This window comes from Buteo buteo, chromosome 2 (genome assembly GCF_964188355.1).
Source record: "Buteo buteo chromosome 2, bButBut1.hap1.1, whole genome shotgun sequence".
NCBI lineage: Eukaryota > Metazoa > Chordata > Aves > Accipitriformes > Accipitridae > Buteo > Buteo buteo.
The window spans coordinates 69,174,096-69,195,550 of record NC_134172.1 but is presented as its reverse complement, the minus strand read 5'-3'; the positions used below and the strand labels follow the sequence as shown (position 1 = coordinate 69,195,550).

At 46.5% G+C, this 21,455-nt stretch overlaps 3 protein-coding genes across 10 annotated transcripts in view; 1 reads left to right on the top strand and 2 right to left on the bottom strand.

Annotated features, from left to right (window-relative positions):
- JPH2 (junctophilin 2) overlaps window positions 1–4,254 on the bottom strand; it is a 34,129-nt gene extending 29,875 nt beyond the window's left edge. The window contains exon 1 of the mRNA XM_075018660.1: window positions 3,495–4,254. Within this exon, the coding sequence (XP_074874761.1) occupies window positions 3,495–3,873 (379 nt within the window). The 5' untranslated portion in view covers window positions 3,874–4,254. The remainder of the gene's footprint in view (window positions 1–3,494) is intronic.
- Window positions 4,255–7,974: 3,720 nt separating this feature from the next.
- Window positions 7,975–15,595, bottom strand: LOC142025881 (oxidative stress-responsive serine-rich protein 1-like). 3 transcript variants are annotated; one of them, XM_075018574.1, is made up of 4 exons: window positions 15,482–15,595; window positions 11,483–11,599; window positions 9,549–9,662; window positions 7,975–8,790 (listed from the first exon to the last, which is right to left on the bottom strand). In XM_075018574.1, exons 2-4 carry the CDS (start codon window positions 11,557–11,559, stop codon window positions 8,097–8,099), a joined length of 885 nt encoding a protein of 294 aa, XP_074874675.1. In that variant the 5' UTR covers window positions 11,560–11,599; window positions 15,482–15,595; the 3' UTR covers window positions 7,975–8,096. The 3 variants fall into 3 exon arrangements, with proteins under 3 accessions (XP_074874675.1, XP_074874691.1, XP_074874683.1); XM_075018590.1 differs by having other exon boundaries at window positions 11,483–11,596; window positions 15,482–15,551; XM_075018582.1 differs by lacking the exon at window positions 15,482–15,595 and adding an exon at window positions 14,855–15,117.
- A 41-nt stretch (window positions 15,596–15,636) lies between these two features.
- LOC142025898 (oxidative stress-responsive serine-rich protein 1-like) lies at window positions 15,637–21,085 on the top strand. 6 transcript variants are annotated; one of them, XM_075018613.1, is made up of 4 exons: window positions 15,637–15,744; window positions 16,410–16,530; window positions 18,212–18,322; window positions 18,990–21,085. In XM_075018613.1, exons 2-4 carry the CDS (start codon window positions 16,454–16,456, stop codon window positions 19,672–19,674), a joined length of 873 nt encoding a protein of 290 aa, XP_074874714.1. In that variant the 5' UTR covers window positions 15,637–15,744; window positions 16,410–16,453; the 3' UTR covers window positions 19,675–21,085. The 6 variants fall into 6 exon arrangements, with proteins under 6 accessions (XP_074874714.1, XP_074874723.1, XP_074874741.1 ...); XM_075018622.1 differs by having other exon boundaries at window positions 15,665–15,744; window positions 16,239–16,530; XM_075018640.1 differs by lacking the exon at window positions 15,637–15,744 and adding an exon at window positions 15,829–15,846.
- Window positions 21,086–21,455: the final 370 nt, after the last annotated feature.

Genomic DNA, 21,455 nt, shown 5'->3' with positions numbered 1-21,455 from the left:
GCAGCAGACACAAGTCAGCACCTTCTCTGCTCACCCAGAGCCCGTTCCTGCTTCCCCGGCTGCAGTCCCATGGGTGCTGCTCCTTCTGTCCCAGCCTAGGCCCCTTCCCACCGTGCTTTCCCTGCCCTGGGCACCCAAGGAGTTGGTGCTGCTCCATATCACCCCATTTCATCTCTCCTGGTAAAGCACGCTTCCCCTTTCTTATGGTCTCGTGATTGCTGAATGGTCTAATTGTTTCTGCACGAAGTTAAGTGACACCGCTCTTTTCTCTTAGCACTGAGACCAAATTGCAGCGTCAAAAATAAGTTGGTTTTAGGGCTGCTTCAACTGCAGTTGAGTTCCCCCCGCCATAGATATATATAAAACAGGTATTTGTATAGCAAAGCCTGGCTTTGGGCCCAGACCCTGCGTGCGCGGTACAATTCTGCATTAGCAGCGAGACTTTTTTCTGCAGTAAGACTTGACTGAGTCAAACACTCAGACTCAAAAGCACAAAAGTAACCAAAAAATGAGGCCTTTCTTAGAGCAGAGACAAAATCTACAGGTGGAAGCCAAATGACTAAGTGTTTACTCATAGCTTAGGTTGCAAAATGATGACTTCTTTCATGCTGTGCCTTCCACAACCCCAATCACCACCCGCTTTAGCTAGCGCATCCTGCCCCTGTAAAGGGCTCCAAGCTCTTTGCTGCTGACAGGAGCAGACACACATGTATATTCAGCTTGGTACCCAAGGAAATATATCATAATCATAATGTTACTGTCTCTGCCTGGCCACACCAGGAGCTCTGAACCCCTTGGCTGATTTCAATGTTAGAGAAGGCAAGTCATTTAAGCCATCAGTCACCTGTAGTTTTCACAAAAATGGGCATTTGGTAGCTGAGAGAAAAAGCAAACAACCCATGTAGTGCCTAGGCTAAACCATACCATAAGTCCACTTCTTAATAGACACCAAAAATCCATACATGATTTCCAAAAGCTTCACTGCAGATTTGGACTTTATTTAGCCACCAGCCTTGGCCAGCCACAATATAAAATACAAGGTTGTCTGTGATTTGTAAGTGTATTTGAAAGTTTTTATGTATGTGTGTATATATATAAAAAAATATATATATAAAGTTAATTTAAAGTCTAATTTAGAACATTAGAATCAGCTACATCTCCCTGAAACCCGCAGGCAGCTCAACCATGACCTAAAGCTTCTAACAACCTGGCAAGAGCTGCACGTTCCCAGAGCCCTCTTCCTCGCGTGGCTAGCTTCCAGGGACCTTGGGAATCACGTCCCCTACTCAAGGGACGGCAGATTTCCAAAGCCTTTCCAGATGTTTATCTTGGCAACCTCAAATTCAAATATTAACAGGTCCAATTAGCAGCCTGGCCACATCTGGATCTTGCAGATGGTTACCGTGCACAGGTGAGGAGACAAAACAGGAGCCTGTCCTGCAAGTCAGCAAGATCATTCTACCCCTGTCCGACGCACGTGATGCTGGCTGGCGATCCCCACCTTGGCTTCGGATGCAGCTTTCTACACGTTCCCCTCCGCTCAGAGAAGCTCACGTCTTGAATGAACGGCTCAGACGGCCAGGACGCGATGGCCCAACGCAAGGAGCGGCTGCCGGGCACCGGGGCGCAGCCCTTGTGAGCCAGGTCTGGCCGGGACCCGGAGGGCTCAGCTCAGCGCTGCCTGGGGAGGCTTTGGCAGGGCACATCTTCACGGATCAGGGCTAAACTGCCAACCTTGGGCGGCACCAGGGATCGCACAGACAGCACGTTCTTGGGTGTGGGACAACACCCCGGGGAGCACTACGTTGACCGAAGCAATATCTTACATATCCTTACAGGAGAAATTCTTGACTCATCTTTCTCCCTCTTCTATCCCAAGCTTTCAGTCCGCGATCTAATCATATTCAAACTCCTACATCAAGTTTTGCCTCTCAAAATTCTGTACAACATTAACTTGAAATCCAGTCACCCTGCCCTCTTAGAAGAAGATGCATTTTAGGAAGCAGCGAGGAAGCGGCCATGCAAATTCATAGGAGACCTTGACATCTCCAAAATTAAAGTCCCAACGGCAGCTGTTGCTGACAGTTACCTGATCACTGCACGGTACTCACCAGAGCACACCTTACACATAACCTACAAGTCTTACGACCACACATGAAGTTTCTGCAGTGCACGAGTGCATGCATGTGCGTTAGCCTGACCTCTCGCTGCCACTGTGCAACCTGTGCAGGTCAGCATCTAACTGCTCCACAGCCACAGGGCAGAGGGGGAAGAAAATTTACAGAGCCGGGGGGACACATCAGTTCGTGTCTGTACCTACAACCTCCAAGGGCACAAAGAAAATGAGTCAACTTCAGTACTATATTCCCAGGCTTAAAGTTAGCCGCGTACCTAGGCAACTCATTGAGAAACATCTATGAAAAAGCATTACCCTGGCAGTCAGTCTTGAATCAGTCCATTTTTCTAATGTCTATAAATCAGATGCTTTTCATTAGGAAAATTTATACCATTACTGTTATTTTTCTTTACAAACTAACTCCATTACTTGTCCTAGATAAACATAGATGCAATTCTGATCCATATTTTGAAATGTATTTCGTTCAAATCACCCTCTCTATTTAGCTATCCTAAATATGGCAGCCTGGAACATTACAGTACTGAAGAGCTACAGAATTACTTGCACAGAGATTCTTGCAATGTTTCTAATCCCCAAATTGCCGCTAATGCAAAAACACAATTAGACTGAGCATTTACAGAGCACAACAAATATCTGACTATGCGGTGCACTTATGTACTAGCAGGGGTTGAGAGCTTCCAAGTAATCAAAGGGATTTATTTTAGGGAAAGGAGTGTGACTACGTAAACAGCTTAGACGAACTCAACCAAAACAGTTCAGCAAGGCAGATGTCCAGGCAGCCCGTCAGGGGCATGCAAGTGGTGTCTAACGCATAGGCAAAGTGTTCTACGATGCCGTGGGTGGCTTCTATCTGACGTGAAAACATTCACAACTCGCTGCCCAGCAAGCGAGTGAACGGCTCGCTGCATTCGCACACCAGCGAGGCATTTCTGGTTTAGTTCAGTGATGAACAGCAATAACCAGTGCCTGGGGAACCGGGAGTCACAGACTACACAAATCAAGTTGGTTGGTGTTCACTATTGATATGGACACTCGAGAGCAGCTCCCGAGGGAGGGATGGCGAGGGCAACACTCCAGCTGCTCCTCCCTCGTGTCCGCAGACAGCGAGCCGCACACGCCGCACCCGACAGCGGGGACAGGGGACGCACACGTATTTATGAGGCGGTTGCCCCCCAAGCCCTGCTTCTCAACACAAGCACCCCAACGGTTCACCGTGGACCATCACGCCTGTCCGGACCTCGCAACCGGGGACGGGATTAGGTCACCCCTTCGGCGGGCACAACACGCAGCCTCTGCCATCGCAGGCTGGCTATCACGCCGTTCGTCACCCTCTCAGCCCCTCCGGAGTCACCCTTACCTCCGTCAGCGTACGTCTCGGTGCCATAGCCGTCCTGCAGGCCGTTATTCCAGGTACCTTCGTACTTGGCTCCGCTGCTCATGCTCTGCCTCGCGCCGTACCGTCCCTTAAAGCCATGGGTCCACTCGCCTCTGTAAACCCACCGTCCTTTGGTCTCGATTCCTAGGCCGTGCCTCTTGCCTTGGGACCAGTAGCCTTCGTAGGTGTTGCCGCTGGGCCACGTGTACACCCCCACCACTTCGAAGCCGTAGTTCCAGGAGCCCGAGTACTCGCCCTGGCCCTTGGGGCCGGTGCAGATGCCGTGCCCGTGGGCTTTGCCCCCTTCCCAGCCCCCGCAGTAGGCACCTCCATCGTCGAAGTCGAACCTGCCGCCGCTCATGGTACCCTCCGGTGCCCCCTCAGCCGGGCAGCTCTCCCAGGGGCAGAGCTCCGGGCCGCGGCTGCCGCATCCCCGAAGGAGCCGGGCTGGGCGCCGGGAGCGGCGGCTCCTGCCTCGCCTCGCCCGGCCGAGGGGCCGGGGAACGGGAGGAAGGAGAAATTGGAGGGAGGGGAGAGGGGCGGGCCGGGCCCCAGCTCCCCCCCCCGCCCCGGCCCGGCCCCGGGAGGGGCAGCCGAGCCGCGCCGCTACCTGCCCCGCCGCCGCGCCCCCGCCGCGGGCATGGAGCCGAGCCCCGCGGCGGAGGAAGGGGGTCCCGAGCCGGCCGCGCTCCCCCGGCCCGGCCGCCGCCGCTGCCCTGCCCGGCCCGCTCCGCTCTCCTCCCCCGCCAGGAGAAAGGTCAGCGCTGCCCTAACAAGGCCATCGGATCCCAGGAGCTGCTCCCAAAAATAACCCCCCGGAGCCCGGCCTCCGCCTCGGGGCCCTTTTATGAAGGAGGGAAGAGACGCATCCCCCCCCCCCGTCCCCCGCCCCGGGCAGGGATCCAGGCGGAGAAGATGGCTGGGAAAGTAAATGTCTGCTTAAAATAGAGCCTGGGAAGGGGGCGCGTCGCTCCCTCCACACCGGGCGCACCGGCAGCCGCTCCGGGAGGGCGGCCGTGCCCCGCTCCGCCGGACCCCCCCCCCCGGCAGGCGGCAGGCAGCGGTCCTGAAGCAGGCAGGGTCAGAACAAGGAGTGGACGTGCAGCCCTCACCCAGATTACAGCGTGCATCCCACTCACCTGAGGGCAGCGCAACTCGCCTCCCTGTCCGCTCCTGTGAATTTCCAGAGCTGCTTTAGGGTAGTGAAGAAAATTCACCAGTAGTCACTCCCTCCTCTCTCCCCAACAACAACAAACTCGCCAAAATCTCCTTCCGTTTAACAGCTGGCACATAATTTAGTCTATGTTGGAAAAGAAAGGTGAGACCCTACCCCTGGGATAGTTGCAGACACGTTAGTAGAGACAGCCCACCTTGCTTGCTTGTAACAATCCATGTCATCAAATACAGATGGTAGAGAGGACAAGGAATGAAACACCAGGTAACAGGCTAATCCAAGCCCTCCCTTCTTCCAGCCACAGCTGTCCCATCTCCTAAAGACATTGTCACAGCAAGACCATGAAGAGATGACCTTCCCCTCACTGACCACGAGCTGCTGAGAAGCTGCAAGACCCATGGGGTGAGACCGTGCGGTCAGCGGGCTGTGCTCTGCCCTTAGAGAAGAGCTCCTAAGACCCACACCGAGCTCTGGGGCAAAGCTGCCACAGACAACAGCAAGTTTCAGACTCACATAACACAGCTTTACAACTTGGACAACCTCCCCATTAGTGTTTCTACAAAGAGACACAGAAAAAACCCATACAATATATAAGTGCAAGAAAAGCTAAGTATGTATATGCAGCATATAAACTAGAACATAGCTGTAGGCACAGGTGAGAAGGACCAGCTGCCCACTATAAAGCCAATTACAAAAGGCCTCAGGTTTATTCAGCCACAGGAAGGAATAGGCACTTTGGTGAGGGATTCCAATACAACTCAGAAGTGCCGCTTGGCTGAACTAGTCCTCTAAAGCTTTCCTTTTTTTTTTTTTTAAGTCAGATTTTGAAATTGGCTCAAGTTGGATTTTTTTTTTTTAAAGCTAAGCTTTTAGACTACTCAGTCATGCTTTCAAGGTTCTTGCTGCATGATTAAGGGCTGGAAATTCATATTTTCTCAAAGCAAAACCAGAGGTTTTTGGTTTCTGGGTAGACCAAAGCATCTTAAAACACCTTGTAGTAACAGAAGGGAAAGCGTCAAGGCAGCAGTTGCAGCTGCCCATGGTTTTCTATTTCATGGTGTTCCAGGATTTACCAGCCCAAATATGTTGTAACTGCCCTAAAAGGATGCCAAGTTCAGGACCATGTAATCATTTACTTAGCAACTCTTCCCAATTACACTGCAGAGTTGTGAACTCATAGTACATTTCATTTAAATATTAATAACTTATATAGATATTGGCATTTAGAGAGCCTTCGTTGACCTCTAACATACCCACATAATCAAGCTTCAGAAAGCACTAACGCTGTGTGTGCACAAAGGCACGACGCAAAGCTGGTCTTATTTCTTCATTTTGGCAAAAAAAGTCACATTCTCCCCTGAAAGGCTGAGGCGGCAGCAGAGACTGCTGCACCCAGCCAGCCGGCAGCCGGCCTGGGGGTGACCTCTAGTGGCCCAGCACTGCTCCCTTCCCAATCTGCACCAGTTCACACTGCTTCCCAGTCTGCACCACTTCCCGTCCTTCTGCTCTTTTTTTTTTTTTTTTTTTTGCATTACCTCCTGGATTTCAATCCACTTTCTATAAGGAGGTACTATAATGAGGATCGCACTTGACCTTGCGATCCTAAATCCTGCAGGTACAGGTCTATGGTGACAAATGAAAGAAATGGTAAAAAGCACCGTGGTCTTGAAAGGTGTTCTCAGCCCCACAACAGTGCTGTGGCTGCTGCCTACAATCATTTGGGAACAGTAAAGAATAATTAATTGAGAAGTAAGGTCATTTTGCACTTTGTGTCCCAGTATTGCAGACAATAGTTACCCAACAATTGCCTTGAATTCAGAACACAGGTGGTAAAAATACAGCTATTTAAAAGCAGAGAAATGGAAGGGAGATGTGGGACCCAAGTACACTCTGCAAGTGGTAGATGACACTTCAGAACTGGCAGAACAGGTAAATTTGCATGGCCACTTAGTTCTAAGATACTAGGTACTGCCACAGAAATGATACACCCCCACCCCCCCACCCCGAGAGTAACACCAAAGAATTGTCTCCATTTCTTCTCCAGACCTTACAGGTCAGAAAAGTTTGGGCACTGCAAATAGTAAAGACAAACTTAATACGATTCATCTCTCCCTCAACAAATCATATTATTTGATGGGATGCTCTGTTGCTATACACATATGTATAAAGACAGATTGTGCTGACACACACAAAGTATGGCAGGCTGGTTGTTTATGAAGAAGTAGATTTCAGGAAGAATGCAAGGCTCCACCAATGTTTTGAACCTGGAGAAGGCATCTAAAGTGACAATGGTTTAGTAAAAAGACTGGAAGAGAGGAGAAAGAAAACACAGTGCTCAAGATTTCCCTACTGTGCAGCTGACAACTGTTCACTCAAGTCTATAGGTCTTAATTCTTGAAGGGTTATACTTGGTATTATAGAGCAGGCTGAACAAAGCTAAAGAAAAAAAAGCCAAAACCATAAGAGTGCATGAATTAAGACCACTGAAGTGAGCAAATGCTGTTTCAGCCCTCACAACACACTGAACAGAGTCCATCATCTCATTTTTCCTTTGGTTAACTGAAGAAGCAATCCCCCTGAAGAAAGCAGGGTATTTCTCATGCTGCAGACAAGTCTCTAAGGCCTGTTGGACATCCAACAAAAAGTTACCCTTGCTTTACATTTTCCACTAACCAACACTACAGAGATCAGAATAACCTCTTGAAACAATCTTGCTTTGATCATCCAAGTTTCTTTTCCTCATCAGGCACCCTGGTAAGCAAATGTTATGTTAACCTAAGAGCATCTGACTACACTAACATCATCAAAGACAGGGCATGAGGATGCCTGTGCAGCCGATCAGAAATAAAGCCTCTTTAGGCACAAAGAAGTAACAATGCCTCCAACCCAAGAAAAGACAACTCTGTCTCCTGAATTTGCCTAGAGCAGTAATAGTACCAAGAAGAGGACAGAAGATGGTCACTCCTTTATGAAACAAAATCAGAGGCACAAGCGTCCAAAACTACAAGTGTTAACAACCTGCGATCAAAGTGATTTCAAAGAAGCTGAATTACACCAAGTTTCTCACAATAAAAGCTCTCATCACCAAAATTGAGAGACTCTTCTCCTCCAACAAACCAAAACAAGAGGATTTTGAAAATGAAGTAGAATTTCCCAAGTGTTAGGTCTCTTACGTATAGGCAGGTATGCTCTAAACACATTCACTCTGTTTACTTCATTATCTATGCCAAGCTTAAATGGTAATGCTTAAGCTGAGCTGTTTGTCCAGCTTAAATAACGAACATTAGCTAAGATGCAAAGAAGTGTTTTTATTGCAAGCACAGTGAGCAGGGAGTGGGCTGCATCTCACATGAGTGTGACTGAGGGCAGATTTAAACCACCCACCCTTCTGTTTTTAGTGCTCATTGCTGTCAGGTGTACATCATTTCTGCCATGTGAGACATTTTCTTTGGAATATACAGGTAATATTCCATGTATCCTGAAAGATCTTCAATAGTCACATCATCCACAAAGGCCCTGGCTTGCTCAGAGCAAGAGCGTGGAGAACTTGAGGGAGTTCTTGATGGCAAAGACTGGGAGTGATCCTCAGAAACTGTTCTTCTATCAGGTGCCAATGGGAGGGTGTTCTGCAAGCCAGAGAATTTGTACACTTCCATATCTTGCCATCGTTTACACGGACAGGCTTTATCTGCACATGCACATGGCTTATTTGTGTTCAGCTTGGACATAGATTGAAAATCAGAAAGCTCCGTAGTCTTTAGGCTTGCTTTGGATACTAGAGAAACGGCAGCTGCAGAGTTCTCCTGTCTGTTCTCTGATGCCAACTGTGTAACAGAAGCTCCCAAAGACTCAACATCAGCTCCCTTCTGGCCAATGTCAGGAGCAATACTGCATCGTTCGTGTGCACAAGCTTCCTTTGGGACTGGCATCCCAAACCCACCGCTGTCGTCCTGGGCATCAATCTGACTTTTGTGCACTAGCTGGTTGCACGTGGAATGTGATTTTGTGCTGCAATGGATAAACTTTGGAGGATGAAGAATTGGAGACTTGGAACGCCTGCGACGCTGGGTTCTTACAACTCCTCTTGAAGGCTTCTTCATAGACCTACCAGGGAAAGATACGAAAGGGAGGGAAGATGTAGTAGAAGACTTATCGCTGGATTACAAATAACATTGGGCAAAATCTCTACTGTGTTTATACTGCATGCAAGAGCTTTAAGCTTAGAGTATTTGCTCAGGATATTCTGCTACCTTGGAATTTGACTTTGTTCTAGTCAAGCAGCTGTATAAAACGTAAAAGGAACACCTGAGAAATGAAACCAAAAGTGCATGCTTTTAAGGTTAGAAAATAAGTAAAGCATACAAAACATGACAAAATAACCTCTAAGAGAATGACAAAGCACAAGACAGCACAAAACTAATGAATCAAGGGCAAAGGGTGGTTTTGTTTCAGCAGGAGACGAGCGTGAAGTTCTCCATAGACACTCCAGAAACCAATTCTTTATTTTAATCTAGTTCCCAAGGCACAGTGACAGCTTCTGCAATGTCAAACAATGATTGAAAGAGATGTATTCATGATTGTCTGATTCAAAAACAGCAGCTCAGGTTTATATTAAGAAACATCTATAATGTTTAGCAACCTATAGCTGAACAGCATTTCCTTTCACTTCACATAATTGTAAATAAGAATAGTAGTCACATATGAACAGAAAAAGGTGGTGGAGAGTATTTCATATAGCCATTTAATAAAGAAAACTTGGGTCCCTTGTTTAGGAGCATAGTTACCAGAAACCTTGTCTATTTAAAATTCCCTTTCAACACAGTATCATTTGAAGTAGTCTGATAATGCCAAGCTTCTCTTACCCATGCCAGGTTTCCTTAGAAGTACACACATTCTTAGGTTTGGTTTCATCTGCCACTGTTCTAACTAGTGCTCTTGGACTTGTCCCTTCACCCACAGAGAGAGATGCAGTGGATCTGTGAAAGACAGAATGAAAAGTTATCAGCCTAAATTGGTTAGCATTATGAGTACGAAAAAACTTATGAATCTTCTTTCCCACAAAAGATTGCTCCAAATCATTTACACTATGTCTTAAAAGACCTGCCCACAAAGACGACCCAAATCAGATAGATAGTGTTTACACATTCCTATCTCAAAAGTTTGTATAACAGACTCTTTCACTAAACATGATGCCATTCAGCAACTAGACTGCAAATCCAAACTCCACATGCCAATGACAAAGCACACACAATGGCTAAATTTCAGTTTCCCGGGAGAGGGGAGGGGAAAAACACCATCACTGAAGAAACACGTCTCTTTTTCCAGAGACAAATCAGCCATTCTTTCCTAAAAATAAATGTTCTTTGGACATAAATAGACTTTGTTTAACTGAAGAACACTTAAGCCTCTGTCTAGGACCACATAAGCTAAAACTCTTCATACTATTGCAAGTTCAGTCACTTGAGCAACATTGTTGTGTCAGATCTTCAACTGTTATTCAAGTCAGGGACCTTGGAAGATTTACTAGTTTTTGTCGTGCTGCAAATTCTTCCCAAACTCCCATTTTCAAGTAGCCGTAATAATCCCAAGAACAATTTTTCCAAGTTGTGACTTCACATATTACACTGGAATTCACAAAGAGATGATTTTCCAAATGGTACGTTAAATTAGTTTGTAAGCAGGACAGATTCCCTGAAAAGCAGTCCCCACACACCAATCTAGGATAGGGTTAACTGATATTTAATAGAGTCCAAACTGTTAGTCAAACATCTGCAATTTTCCATTTGAAGGACAATGAACACAGAGCAGAAAATTGAAGGCCAACAGTAAAAACTCCAAAGTAATTAAGTACGCCTGACTGGGGCGTGGGACTAGAGATACTGAAGAAATGAGAGGCATTTGCATGGTGATTCATTTATAACAAGTTTAATTACTTAAATGAAAGATAACTTTAGAAGCCCATCTACTCACGGTCTAAGTTCTATGGTAATTCTAATTATCATTTTAGTATTTATTTACATACTGCCTTACCTACAATTTCATTTCAGTTACCGGCATAATTGCATCACTGACAATACAATAGCTTACTGAAACACAGTACTATACAAGTAATATGTAATGGCACATGTTTGTCAGCAGAAAAAAACTCCCCCCCCCCCCCCCCCCCGATAAAAATGATCATCACCAACAGAAGACACATGCTGCTTGTGTTCTGCTACCTGGGACAGGGAGGGTAAGTGACACATGTCAGATCTCCCACAAAACAAGACAACACAAAAAAGCATTCTTTCCCATTTAGTGATTTTGGTTATAAATAGGAAATTTGTAAATGACAGCAATGAAAATAGTTTGTGTGGGAATCATGCACTGAATCTAATGCTCTCCTTTACTGACATGGAAAGAACATTTCTCTCCTGGGAAAAGATGGGAGTTCATTCTCATGACAGGCCTTCAGAGCCATGACAATATGCTAACTTCAATAGTAGAGTTCTAGTGCTATGGTCATAACCGCTGGCAGCCAGATTCACACCAAAATTACTTTCAAGCATATTGTCAACTGCTGACTATTGTTAGGCTTGTTTCAAGCCTGTTGGGAGCCAACAGTGATCAAACAAATTACAATTCCTTGAGAAGCGCAGTCTACAGCTAGTGAATTTATTTCAGTTTAACTACAATGAAGGCTTTCAGTGCCTAACCTTTTGCAATTACCTCATTCCTTCAAATTTAACAGCAAGGGTGTTCCCTTCGAGCCCGTTTGTAATGTGTTAACTCTGTACCTCCCTGTGGTGTTACTTACCCAGCTGTGTCAACTCTTAGCTTTTTGAATGCTGTCTGCAGGCTTTCCTCTTCTCCATCCTTAGCTTCTGTTTTCATTATTGGGATGGCCAGAAGGTGACAGAGTTACCATGTACTGCTACAAACAGAAAAAAAGACATATGAAAATAAGGACCAATTGCCTTGTTAAAAACATTAGTTGCCCAGCAGCATCATAATACATGAAAATAAACTCAAAATAGCACACTGAGTGCACAAAGCTGAGGTCATTCTAGTAGAACATTTTTGAAAGTTGATTCAGAAGAATCCTTATGATACCAAAGAATGGAACAAATAGTCTCTTGTACAACTGCACAGGTGAATTAGCAATTTAAAGTAAAATTTGGTGTCAATGTGTCTTGCACATCCATTACAGACTCTTCCATTTGTCTTACAGTGTTACCAGAATAATTCCAGAAGAGGTGAAAGGCAAGAAGGAACAACAGTATTAGAAACAGTTGACTTTCTACAACTGCTGCTACTAGTCTACTTTGGGACTTGATGTTACATATATACTTAAAAAACCCAAACCTAACAGATTTTTCTTAAAATAAGATAAAGTTTTAAGCAAACAAAATTTTTTTGATCTTATGTCTAATCCCAGCATGAGTTATGCTATCCTATCAGAACATGGTATTTTGATTGCCAATAGCCATTAAAATTTTCTCTTATTGGCTCTCGAACAAGTACAAACACAAATAAGAGTACAAACAGCAAATGGTAGGCCTTGTTTTAAATTTAAAAAAGGAATTGATAAAAACTGGCAAACTGGCTGATGTATTTTCTTCTTAAAACCACCCTGGCCATCATTTAATCTAGCTACAAAGGAATGTCAAATCTTTCTAAACTTGATGCTCTTCAGTGCCTTACAGTTCTGCGGTCACATGCACATCCTACACCGGCCATGCTTCTGCTAAAAAAATACTCGATAAAGGCCTGATTCCTTAGCATGGCTTTGCTTTTGCTGAGCAGAAACCAGTGACGGTAGCAAGTCTCAGTTCTACACCAGACTACCTCAAGCTCAGTATTTGTTGAAGTTTACCTGGCTGATTAGCCTGCTTCATTTAATGCTTTTGACTTCACTACTTCTGGAAAAACAGGGCCATTTGGTGTGGGTGCCTTTACTGCGAGAGCCTTTGGCCACACTGTATGGGTCGCAAAGAGATCATCTTCTCAGTCTTTTTTTTAAGTTACAAGGTTGTCATACTTGACAACATTCTACAACATTCTTGTTTTGGTAGACAAGGGGAGAGCAGTGGATATATTCTACCTGGACTTCAGTAAGGCTTTTGACACTGTCTCCCACAAGACCCTCATAGAGAAGATGATGAAGCATAGGCTGAGCAGTCAGTAAGGTGGACTGAAAAGTGGCTGAACGCCTGGGCCCTGGTGATCAGTGGCACAAAGTCCAGCTGGAGTTCAGTTACTAGTGGTGTACCCTGGGGGCCAATACTGTGTCCAGTCCTGTTTAACATCTTTGTTAATGATCTGGATGATGTGACAGAGTGTACCTTCAGCAAGGTTGCTGATGACTCCAAACTGCAATGAGTGGCTGATACACTGGACGTTGGCAGGCTGGAGAAAGGGGCTGACAGGAACCTCACTAACTTCAACAAGGGGAAGTGCAAAGCCCTGCCCCTGGGGAGGAACAAGCCCATGTGCCAGTACGGCTTTGCAGAGAAGGCCCTAGGGGTCCTGGTAGACACCAGGATGGACATCACCTAGCAATGTGCCCTTGTGACAAAGGGACTAACGGTATCCTGGGCTGCAGGTCAAGGGAACTGATCCTTCCTTCTCTTTAGCACTGGTGAGGCCACAGCTAGAGTGCTGTGTCCAGCACTGGGCTCCCCACTACAAGAGATACACTGACATGTTGGAGAGAATTTAGTGAAGGGCCACTAAGATGATGAAGGGACTGGAGCATCAATCCTATGTTGAAAGGCTGAGAGAGCTGGGACTGGTCAACCAAGAGAAGAAAAGGCTTGGGAGGGATCTCATCAATGTATATAAATACCTGAAGGGCGGGTACAGAGAGGACAGAGCCAGGCTCTTTTCAGTGGTGCCCAGTGACAGGACCAGAGGCCACCAAAACACAGGAGGTGCTGTCTCAGCATAAAGAAACACTTCTTTGCTGTGACGACTACTGTGCACCAGCAGAGGCTGCCCCGGGAGGCTGTGGAGTCTCCCTCCTCAGAGATATTCAAAAGCTATCTGGACACAGTCCTGGGCAAGTGGCTCGGGGTGGCCCTCCTTGAGCAGGGGGGCTGGACCTCCAGGGACCTCTGCCAACCTCAACTGCTCTGTGATTGTGTATCTTCCTGAAGCTCTAACAATCCATTACGAAGGTAACTATCCAAACCCATCAAGTGATAACAGCTCTTGTAAGAACATCACACTTACACAGAGCACTAACTCTACCGAATAATACAGCAATAATGCCTACATTAGTACTACTTCTACCAACTAAGCACCAGCTTTTTTGTAGCATGGAAAAGAAACAGTCTCGGTGAAGAGAGAGGAGTAATCTGAACCTCTGCAGCTCATTTACTTATGCAGTACAGAGTGGTACTTTCTGCTCCCTCACACCCTCATTCCTGTTGAAGGTGGCAGCTTTCCCCACTCTTGTTCCGGCTGCTCGCTCTACTATGATTTCATCTGGACGCCCTGTATTGCAGATAGCTATTATAACACACGCAGAAGGATAATGTATCATAACAACTTCAAGGCACACGTTGTCCAGTGAGTCAGACAGCAAGTAAACATGAGAGGAGGAAGCAAACGCAGAGACTGACAGTAGGATGCTCGTCTAAGCAAGTTATTATTTTATATACTCTCTTAGTTAAATAATACTGCTCTGGTGAAACATATGGTCCCTACGTCAGTAAGATTTTTGCTTGACCCAAAAAGAAGAGTCTTTAAAATAAAAAAAAATCAGCCTACAACCTTTTTTTTTTTTTAAATACCAAACCTCTGTATTACATAACCTTAGCAAGAAGGTGAGCAAGAAGTTTTTAAATCACTGTACATTATTCAAAACATACCACCAGTTTTAGACTAAATATTTTATCATGCTGCCCTTCATCACTGACACAGTAAACCCTCAAAGTGACACCAAATTTATTCAGATAAGAACCCACCTACTCTGTGATAACTAAGTATAAGCTTAAGCATTTTAGACACACCAGCCAACTAGCACAGATAACAAGAAACAATTCATTACTGTGAAAAACAACCAGAGTTCGATGTTGTGTCAAAAACCACATTGAAACTTATGTTCTTCATCTCCTAGGGGAAGACACATCCATCCTTTCCCATTTTATTTTCAGCTATTTCCCAGCAATACAGGGCTACCAACCCAGCTCGGCACACCGCAGGGCGTCCGCCGCTACTCCATCCGACGGTACAACGCACCAGCACTTCCATTTGGCTTTAAAGACGGGCACGTAAAGGGATTAAAAGCTCCCCGACGTTCACGGCCAAGGCCTTCAGCAGCAGGAGCAGCGCACCGAACGGGGACAGCGGCAAACCCTAGGGCAGCACACGGGCAGGGGGACGAGCGGCAGCGGCGGTTCCCCGGCCGCTCGCAGACGGCTGCCGCCCGCAGCCGCCCTCCGGCCGCTTCACAGGCTTTCGCCCCCCCCCGCCCAGGTGCGGGAGCCCCCGGGCCCAGCGGCACCCGCCTTCCCCCCCCCCAACCCCGAGGACACCCCGGCCCCGCAGCTCCGGGCGAGCCCTGCCGCCGGCGCTCGGTGCCGACCCCTCGGCGGGAGGAGGGGGGCGCAGGGGGGGAGGCCCAGCCGGCGGCGGGGGTGACTCAGCACCGCCGGGGCTTTCCCCAGAGGCCTCCACCCCCGCCAAGGGACCGGCGGCGGCTCCGGAGACCCGCGAGGGAGGGGGACGCGACGGCCCCACCGGCGCTGGCCGCCTGAGGGGAGAGAGGAGGGACCCGCGCAGGGGAAGGCGCCCCGCCACCCACACTCACCGCGCTCGCCCGAGGGCCGGACCCGCCGGGCCGCGCCGCGCCGCTCCGCGCCGCCGGGATGAGACCCGCCCCCTCCCACCGGAAGCAACGGCGGGCGGGGGGGGCGGGGCCGGCGCCGCTCAGCGCACGCGCCCTGGGCAGGGCGGGGGAAACGGGGCGCCCGCGCCTGCGCGCCCCCGCGGGGCGGTGACCTCACTTCCTGTTGTGCTCCGCGACCACCCCCCCCTCCTCCACCACCCCCCCGCCCTGGGCGCGAAGCGGCGGTGAGTGACACCCCGGGGGGGCGCCCCCCCCCCCCGAGAGCGCCCCGACGGCCCCGGGGAGCGGGGGGGGGCGGGGCCTCCGCGGGCCTTCCCGCCGAGGCGGTGAGGAGAGGCCCCGGGGGAGCTGGCGGAGCCGTGAGGGGACGGGGGGTGGGGTCGGGAAACGGCGGCCCCGGGAGGTGAAGCGTTGCGCTGCCAGGGGCTACGGGGCGTTCGGGTAGGCGGGGGGTGCGGCGGCAGCAGCGGCAGCAGCGTGGGGCCTCTCGGGGATCTGGCGTGGGTTCCCTTCTCCTGGGCGGCGCGGCTGTCACGGCGGGAGGTCGCGCAGGGACGAGCCGGCGGGGGCAGGGCCCAGCTGTCCCTGGGTCTGCTGGCGGAGCCCCCCTCGCCGCCCCAGCCGGAGTCCTGCTAGTTGGCGGGTATGTGTCGCCGGCTCACCCGGTGAGGTGAAAAAAAACCCAAAGCCAACAGACGCGTCGTTATTTTTGACCCAGGCTGTGCCTGTTCTGAGGAGCGCGGGGTTTGGAGCTCACGGTGAAAAGTGAAGGCAGGTCTGGGCAGCGAGAACGAGCCGAAGAACGAGCCTCCGTTACACGTGTCATTTCGGGTTTGTAGAGACCACGCGTGTTCAGACCTCAACACAGATCCTAACTTCTGTATTTCAGTTTATTCTATATGGCACAGCTGGCAACACACTGAGAGCCCATCAATGGACTTGGAAGCTAAAGATGAAGAGGAAGAGAGTCTGCAGACGGCTTTCAAAAAGCTGAGAGTGGATGCAGCAGGGTAAGTGAGCAACAAAAAGGACTGTCTAATTTGTCAGTTTCTTATTATGTATTTGTATTTGTTTTCTATTATTTTGAATCTCAAATGTCATTTGGTGAGAGGTTCCTTACTCTCCAAGAGGAGACAACTGCCTTGCTTCACATGAAATGCAGTCGTTATAACTGCCTAACAGGCAAAGCAGTACTTTATTACTGACTAATTTTGACACAATATCCAACTGAAATTACACAGTGATTGTATGAAAACATGAAATGACTTGCCCAAAGCAGTGAACCCGCTCTTAACTGTTGTGGTAGCCACAGTCACCTTGCGCGATACAGAACTTGTTTGTCCATTCGTGTAAGTGCTGGTGTCTTCAGCCACGTTATCAGCCTTGACTATAGTGCATGAAGATTTGCTTGGAAAGCGTCTGAAGGACAGCACCATCACTTCGTAGTGTGCTGGAGAGCCCAGTCTCACTGGAAATTGTCAGGCTAAATATGAGCACTGATCATTTCTGATTTCGGGGGATTTTGTAGAGTAAAATGTCTGCAGACAGTCTTATACTAAAAACTTACTCCAGAACACGCTGGGTATACTGATAATATATAGTATAAGCATCTTCCTTAAAAGTAGGAGTCAATAAAATTATGCAGTCTAACACTTTGTGAGGTGGTTCACTTGAAGCCTTTTGAGAATTCACAGACACAAGAGAAAGCTTTGTATTGATAATTAATGTTACCTCGTGAATTCATCTCCATAGCCACCGATACTGTGAACTCATGACTTCCTCTGCATGTTGAAATACATTTTGCTTTGCTACTTGTTTCCTCTGCTTCAGGAGGTTCTGTTAAATATGGAAAAAAAATAGCTGTTCTCTGACAAGGAACTATGCTTGTTAAGCGTACCACTTCTGATGTCTTACCAGTGAAAGACTATGTGGAATTCTGGTTGATTCCTGATGATATCTTCTTAGGCATAAAAAGATCTTGTTTTGCAGGCATATGTTTTGAACAGCTCGAGTCTTGTGACTAATCCCCTAAGATCAACTTTGGGCAGAGTACTTGGGCTCTTCTGTTAGGATTTCAGCCTTGTTTCTTATGATTTCCTATCCTGTGTTCCAAATCACACATACAGCCATCATAAATACAAATTTGCATGCTGAGGCATTTATGTTTGTTGTCTGGACCTCTAGAGCCAGATTTTTTTTTCATTCTATGTTTATCTGGGAAATCTAATAAGAAATAAATTAGTAATCTCTCTGTGTCTGTTGTTGTACCTCATGCACTGCTCCACTGATGACTCCTCAGCCTACTGCTATGGGTTCCAGACTTTGCATTTTAGATGAGTAGGAGTCTATCTTTAACAACTATTGTCTGACAAGAACATTTGGAAACTGAGTTTACATTCCTTTAATGTGTCATTTTGGTCCAAATAGGGCATGACATCAGCCTCTGGGCATTTTGGCCTCCTTTCATTTCATCTCACCTATCTTTAGACGCTTGACAGAGGTCAGTGTAGTAAGAGTGGTTAGATAAATCTCTGTCATATCCTGTCTCTAGCCACTGACTATAGAGGAAGTCAAGGCTGCAAACTTACATGTCTTTCTTAGCTAAGCATCTAAAGCAAATAGGCTGAATCTAGACCTCTGAAGCAGTATGTTTAGGCATTACTGTAATGTGATGTTTCCCTTTTTACTCAGATGTATTGCAGCTCTGTCTGTGGGCGACGGGACGATTCTCAGAACACCGATAAGAGCAGCCATGGATGGAGCCAAGCAACAGACTGTCTGCTCAAAGGAAGCGTGGCATGGGTAAAAGATACCATTCACTGCACTGTGCATGTGCTTCTGGTTTGAGACACTTAACGCTTGTGTACTGTTTCCAGTGAAGGTTATTGTTAATTAGTTGCTTCAACATATCTTTTTTCTCCTTTCTATTACAAAACTTTACCATAAGTGTTTGATATGATGTTTTTTAAGGGGCTTTCATCAAATACTTTAAAAACAATATTGCCTCTTAGAGAGGGTACCTAGAACTTCCTTCTCCACTGATTTCCTCAGAAGTCCTTTTCTTCAAGTCTTATACCTTTGCAATCCCCTCTCACCTCTTTCATGGGTTATTATTTCTGTATTGAAGTACCTGCATATTCAGTGCGATTCTGCCGGCAGCTCCAGCTGATATCCAGGTTCTGCACTGCAGTTCCGTTTGGGATGACAAAATATCATTTGCTTAACACAGAAGATTTGGGGGGAAGTGCCTTTAAATAAGGACTGTTTGTATGTGTCTTTCCTTTGGGGGAGCCCCAGTTTCTTCAGACTCCTCCACTGTTCATGTCAAAGATTGTAAGTGACCAGCCACCTGATATTTCTAAGCAGAAAAAAAACATCTCAGAAATGTTTTTAGTCACATTTTAGAGCTTATCGAGCTATGGCGTAGATTCTGGAGTTACCTACTTGCTCACCTGTTATAACCCTGCAGGTGTGTGAGAAAGCCTTCCAGAGGATCGGCAAGAGTCCCACGTCGCAGACGCTCGAAGTCTCCTGTCCTGCATCCTCCCAAGTTTACGTATTGCAATATGAAAGCCAACAACCAGCTGAAACACAAAACCCAGGCAGACACATCAAAGGGTAGTATCAGTTCAGACATTTTTGTTACAGCAGAACATGGTACGAAGGACAGGCACGATTCTCACTTTGAGGCCAGTGATGACAGAACTGAACCTTTGGAAGCTTTCACCGCCGAAGAGCCTTTGGAGAAGTCAAGAGGGAATTGCCCTACTCTCTCCTCATCCTTTGAAACTAGTTTACATTCTAGCCAAACCTCAGATTTCCAGTCCTTATCCATGCTTAGCAACGGCAGGCAGTGCCCTTGTACGGACAAGAATTGCCAGTGCAAACAGTGGCGAACCATGGAAGTGTACTCTTTCTCTGGCTTGCGGAGCGTCCTGTCAGAATGCGAAAAGGCAGTCCTAGGAGTCCATGCCCAGTCTCTTCAAAATAGATCCCCTTGTGGGACAGCCTCATCAGGTTCTCCTAGATCTTGTTCTGAGCAAGCTCGAGCCTTTGTGGATGACGTGACTATTGAAGATCTTTCTGGATACATGGAATACTACTTATATATTCCCAAGAAAATGTCTCACATGGCAGAAATGATGTATACTTGACTGAAAGCAATAGAGAATCCTGAATCAGAGTTTGTGATAACGATTGGGTTAAATGCCTTGTTAGTGCCATGTTTTCACTGTTGTGCGTTTCAGCAAATGTTTCTTTGCCTCATACAGTTCAGTTTTCTACTAAAATGAAAAATGGAATATAGTTTCTGAGCTTAGTTCTAAAAAGAATGCACTAAAGTCTCTGAATACCTTAACAAAAGCACTGTAGATCAAATGAACTTCCTTTGTTTTTCGGTTTGTGCTGTGGATATTCGAGCTCTGTATGCTGTTTTCACTATGTTTTGAGAGAATTAAAAAAAAAAGCATTTTAGGTTTTTTTCTGAAATTTTGCAATGTTTGGAAGGTTCATTCTTAATGTGTCCCAGTACTTAGAAATGTTTCATAGTCACAGCTCTATCCTCCTCATGCTACTCAAGAGAGAAGAATGAGAAGACATCCAGTATTTTGCATAGGATGGATTTCCTTTCCTTGACCACTGTCTGGCTCCTTCTTAGTTGAATCAAATTGTGAATGCTTCCTCCTCACAAATCTGTTGGGAGGACCAGAATGTGCGGGTGTGTGCTTGGACCCTTTCATAATCTAACTAGCTCACTCTTAAGCAGTTCTATTTTTCTGCAGATAAGTGAAGCTCTTAGAAGCAAAAATATATTTTGTTATTTGTGCTTTACAGATGGAATAATTTAGTGAGGAGTGAAGCAGGCTAACAGTTTTTTTGGGCCACGCTGTCTCAGAAATGGAGATGGTGGAGCCATCTATACAGGTTGTTTCTAAGTATGTTTGATACACAAAGCAGTGTGGAAAGAGGGTAAACAAGAAGTGTGTATCATACAGGCTTTGTGGTGTAAAGCTATAACATTCCTTCTGGTTGAAAATATTGAAATGAAAAATTTTGTTGCTGAGACTTGCATTAATAAACGTTTGTCAAAACCCAGCAAATTAAAGACTGAATAATTTGACTTGCTCTCATCTCCCCTCAAGACCTATTTTTTAAAAAAAACACAACCCAAAAGCCTGCTTTCAGCGTCAGCTGTACGCACATGCTGAACAACCATGTTTGAGTAAAATACTGCGGTTTTTACTTACATGCTTAAAAATTAGTGGTCAGCAAGCCAAGAAGTCACAAGCAGTTGTATAAAAATAGATTGTAGCAGATGTAGACAGTTGGGCTTGTATTCTGTGCTAGAGAAGTCTCAGACGTTCTAGATGATAATCGTTGTCTGCAGATTTTACTCTAATCATCCCTAAAATTTACACTACAAATCCAGGAAGTTCAGATTTAAAGTTCAAATAAATCCAAATAAGTTAACATAAGAATACAACTAAAACTTATTTTGCTCTTAAGTGCCATACAGTTATTTAGCATGTGATACTGGGTTGTACTCTCAAATTAAATTTAACTGATAACCTAAATTTTCTCGGGTTAGTGCTTTACTGTCCCCTTCCCTTCACCTTCCTCTTCCAGCACTATCCAGCATACACACAGACACACAGTTTTGGTTTTCTTCACTTTCCCTTCTTTCTCCCTACAGTAAATCTGGTATAATACGTACTTGGCTTTTAAACGTAAATGTTTAGTACTAGTTATCTTTGCTGCTGCTGTTTTTCAAAGGCTATTTCTACTTCAGCAGAGGGTGTCTGCTCATGTTCCCGTTCATGTTTTGGCTTTGTGCCCTCTTTAAAATCGTTTGAAGGTATGCTAGTCGCAGTGTTTCTCCCTTTTAGACTCTTTTAACAATTACCTTGCCTCTCGGTGAGCGTTGACCTGGAGTCCA

What these genes read in the sequence shown, in the direction of transcription:
- LOC142025898 (XM_075018613.1), top strand. Translation starts at nt 16,454, where the DNA reads ATGGACTTGGAAGCTAAAGATGAAGAGGAAGAGAGTCTGCAGACGGCT. An exon ending in CTGAGAGTGGATGCAGCAGG is followed by an intron (nt 16,531 to 18,211) that starts GTAAGTGAGCAA and finishes CTTTTTACTCAG; the next exon opens with ATGTATTGCAGCTCTGTCTG. An exon ending in TCAAAGGAAGCGTGGCATGG is followed by an intron (nt 18,323 to 18,989) that starts GTAAAAGATACC and finishes ATAACCCTGCAG; the next exon opens with GTGTGTGAGAAAGCCTTCCA.
- LOC142025881 (XM_075018574.1), bottom strand. Translation starts at nt 11,559, where the DNA reads ATGAAAACAGAAGCTAAGGATGGAGAAGAGGAAAGCCTGCAGACAGCA. An exon ending in CTAAGAGTTGACACAGCTGG is followed by an intron (nt 9,663 to 11,482) that starts GTAAGTAACACC and finishes TGTCTTTCACAG; the next exon opens with ATCCACTGCATCTCTCTCTG. An exon ending in TCTAAGGAAACCTGGCATGG is followed by an intron (nt 8,791 to 9,548) that starts GTAAGAGAAGCT and finishes TTTCCCTGGTAG; the next exon opens with GTCTATGAAGAAGCCTTCAA.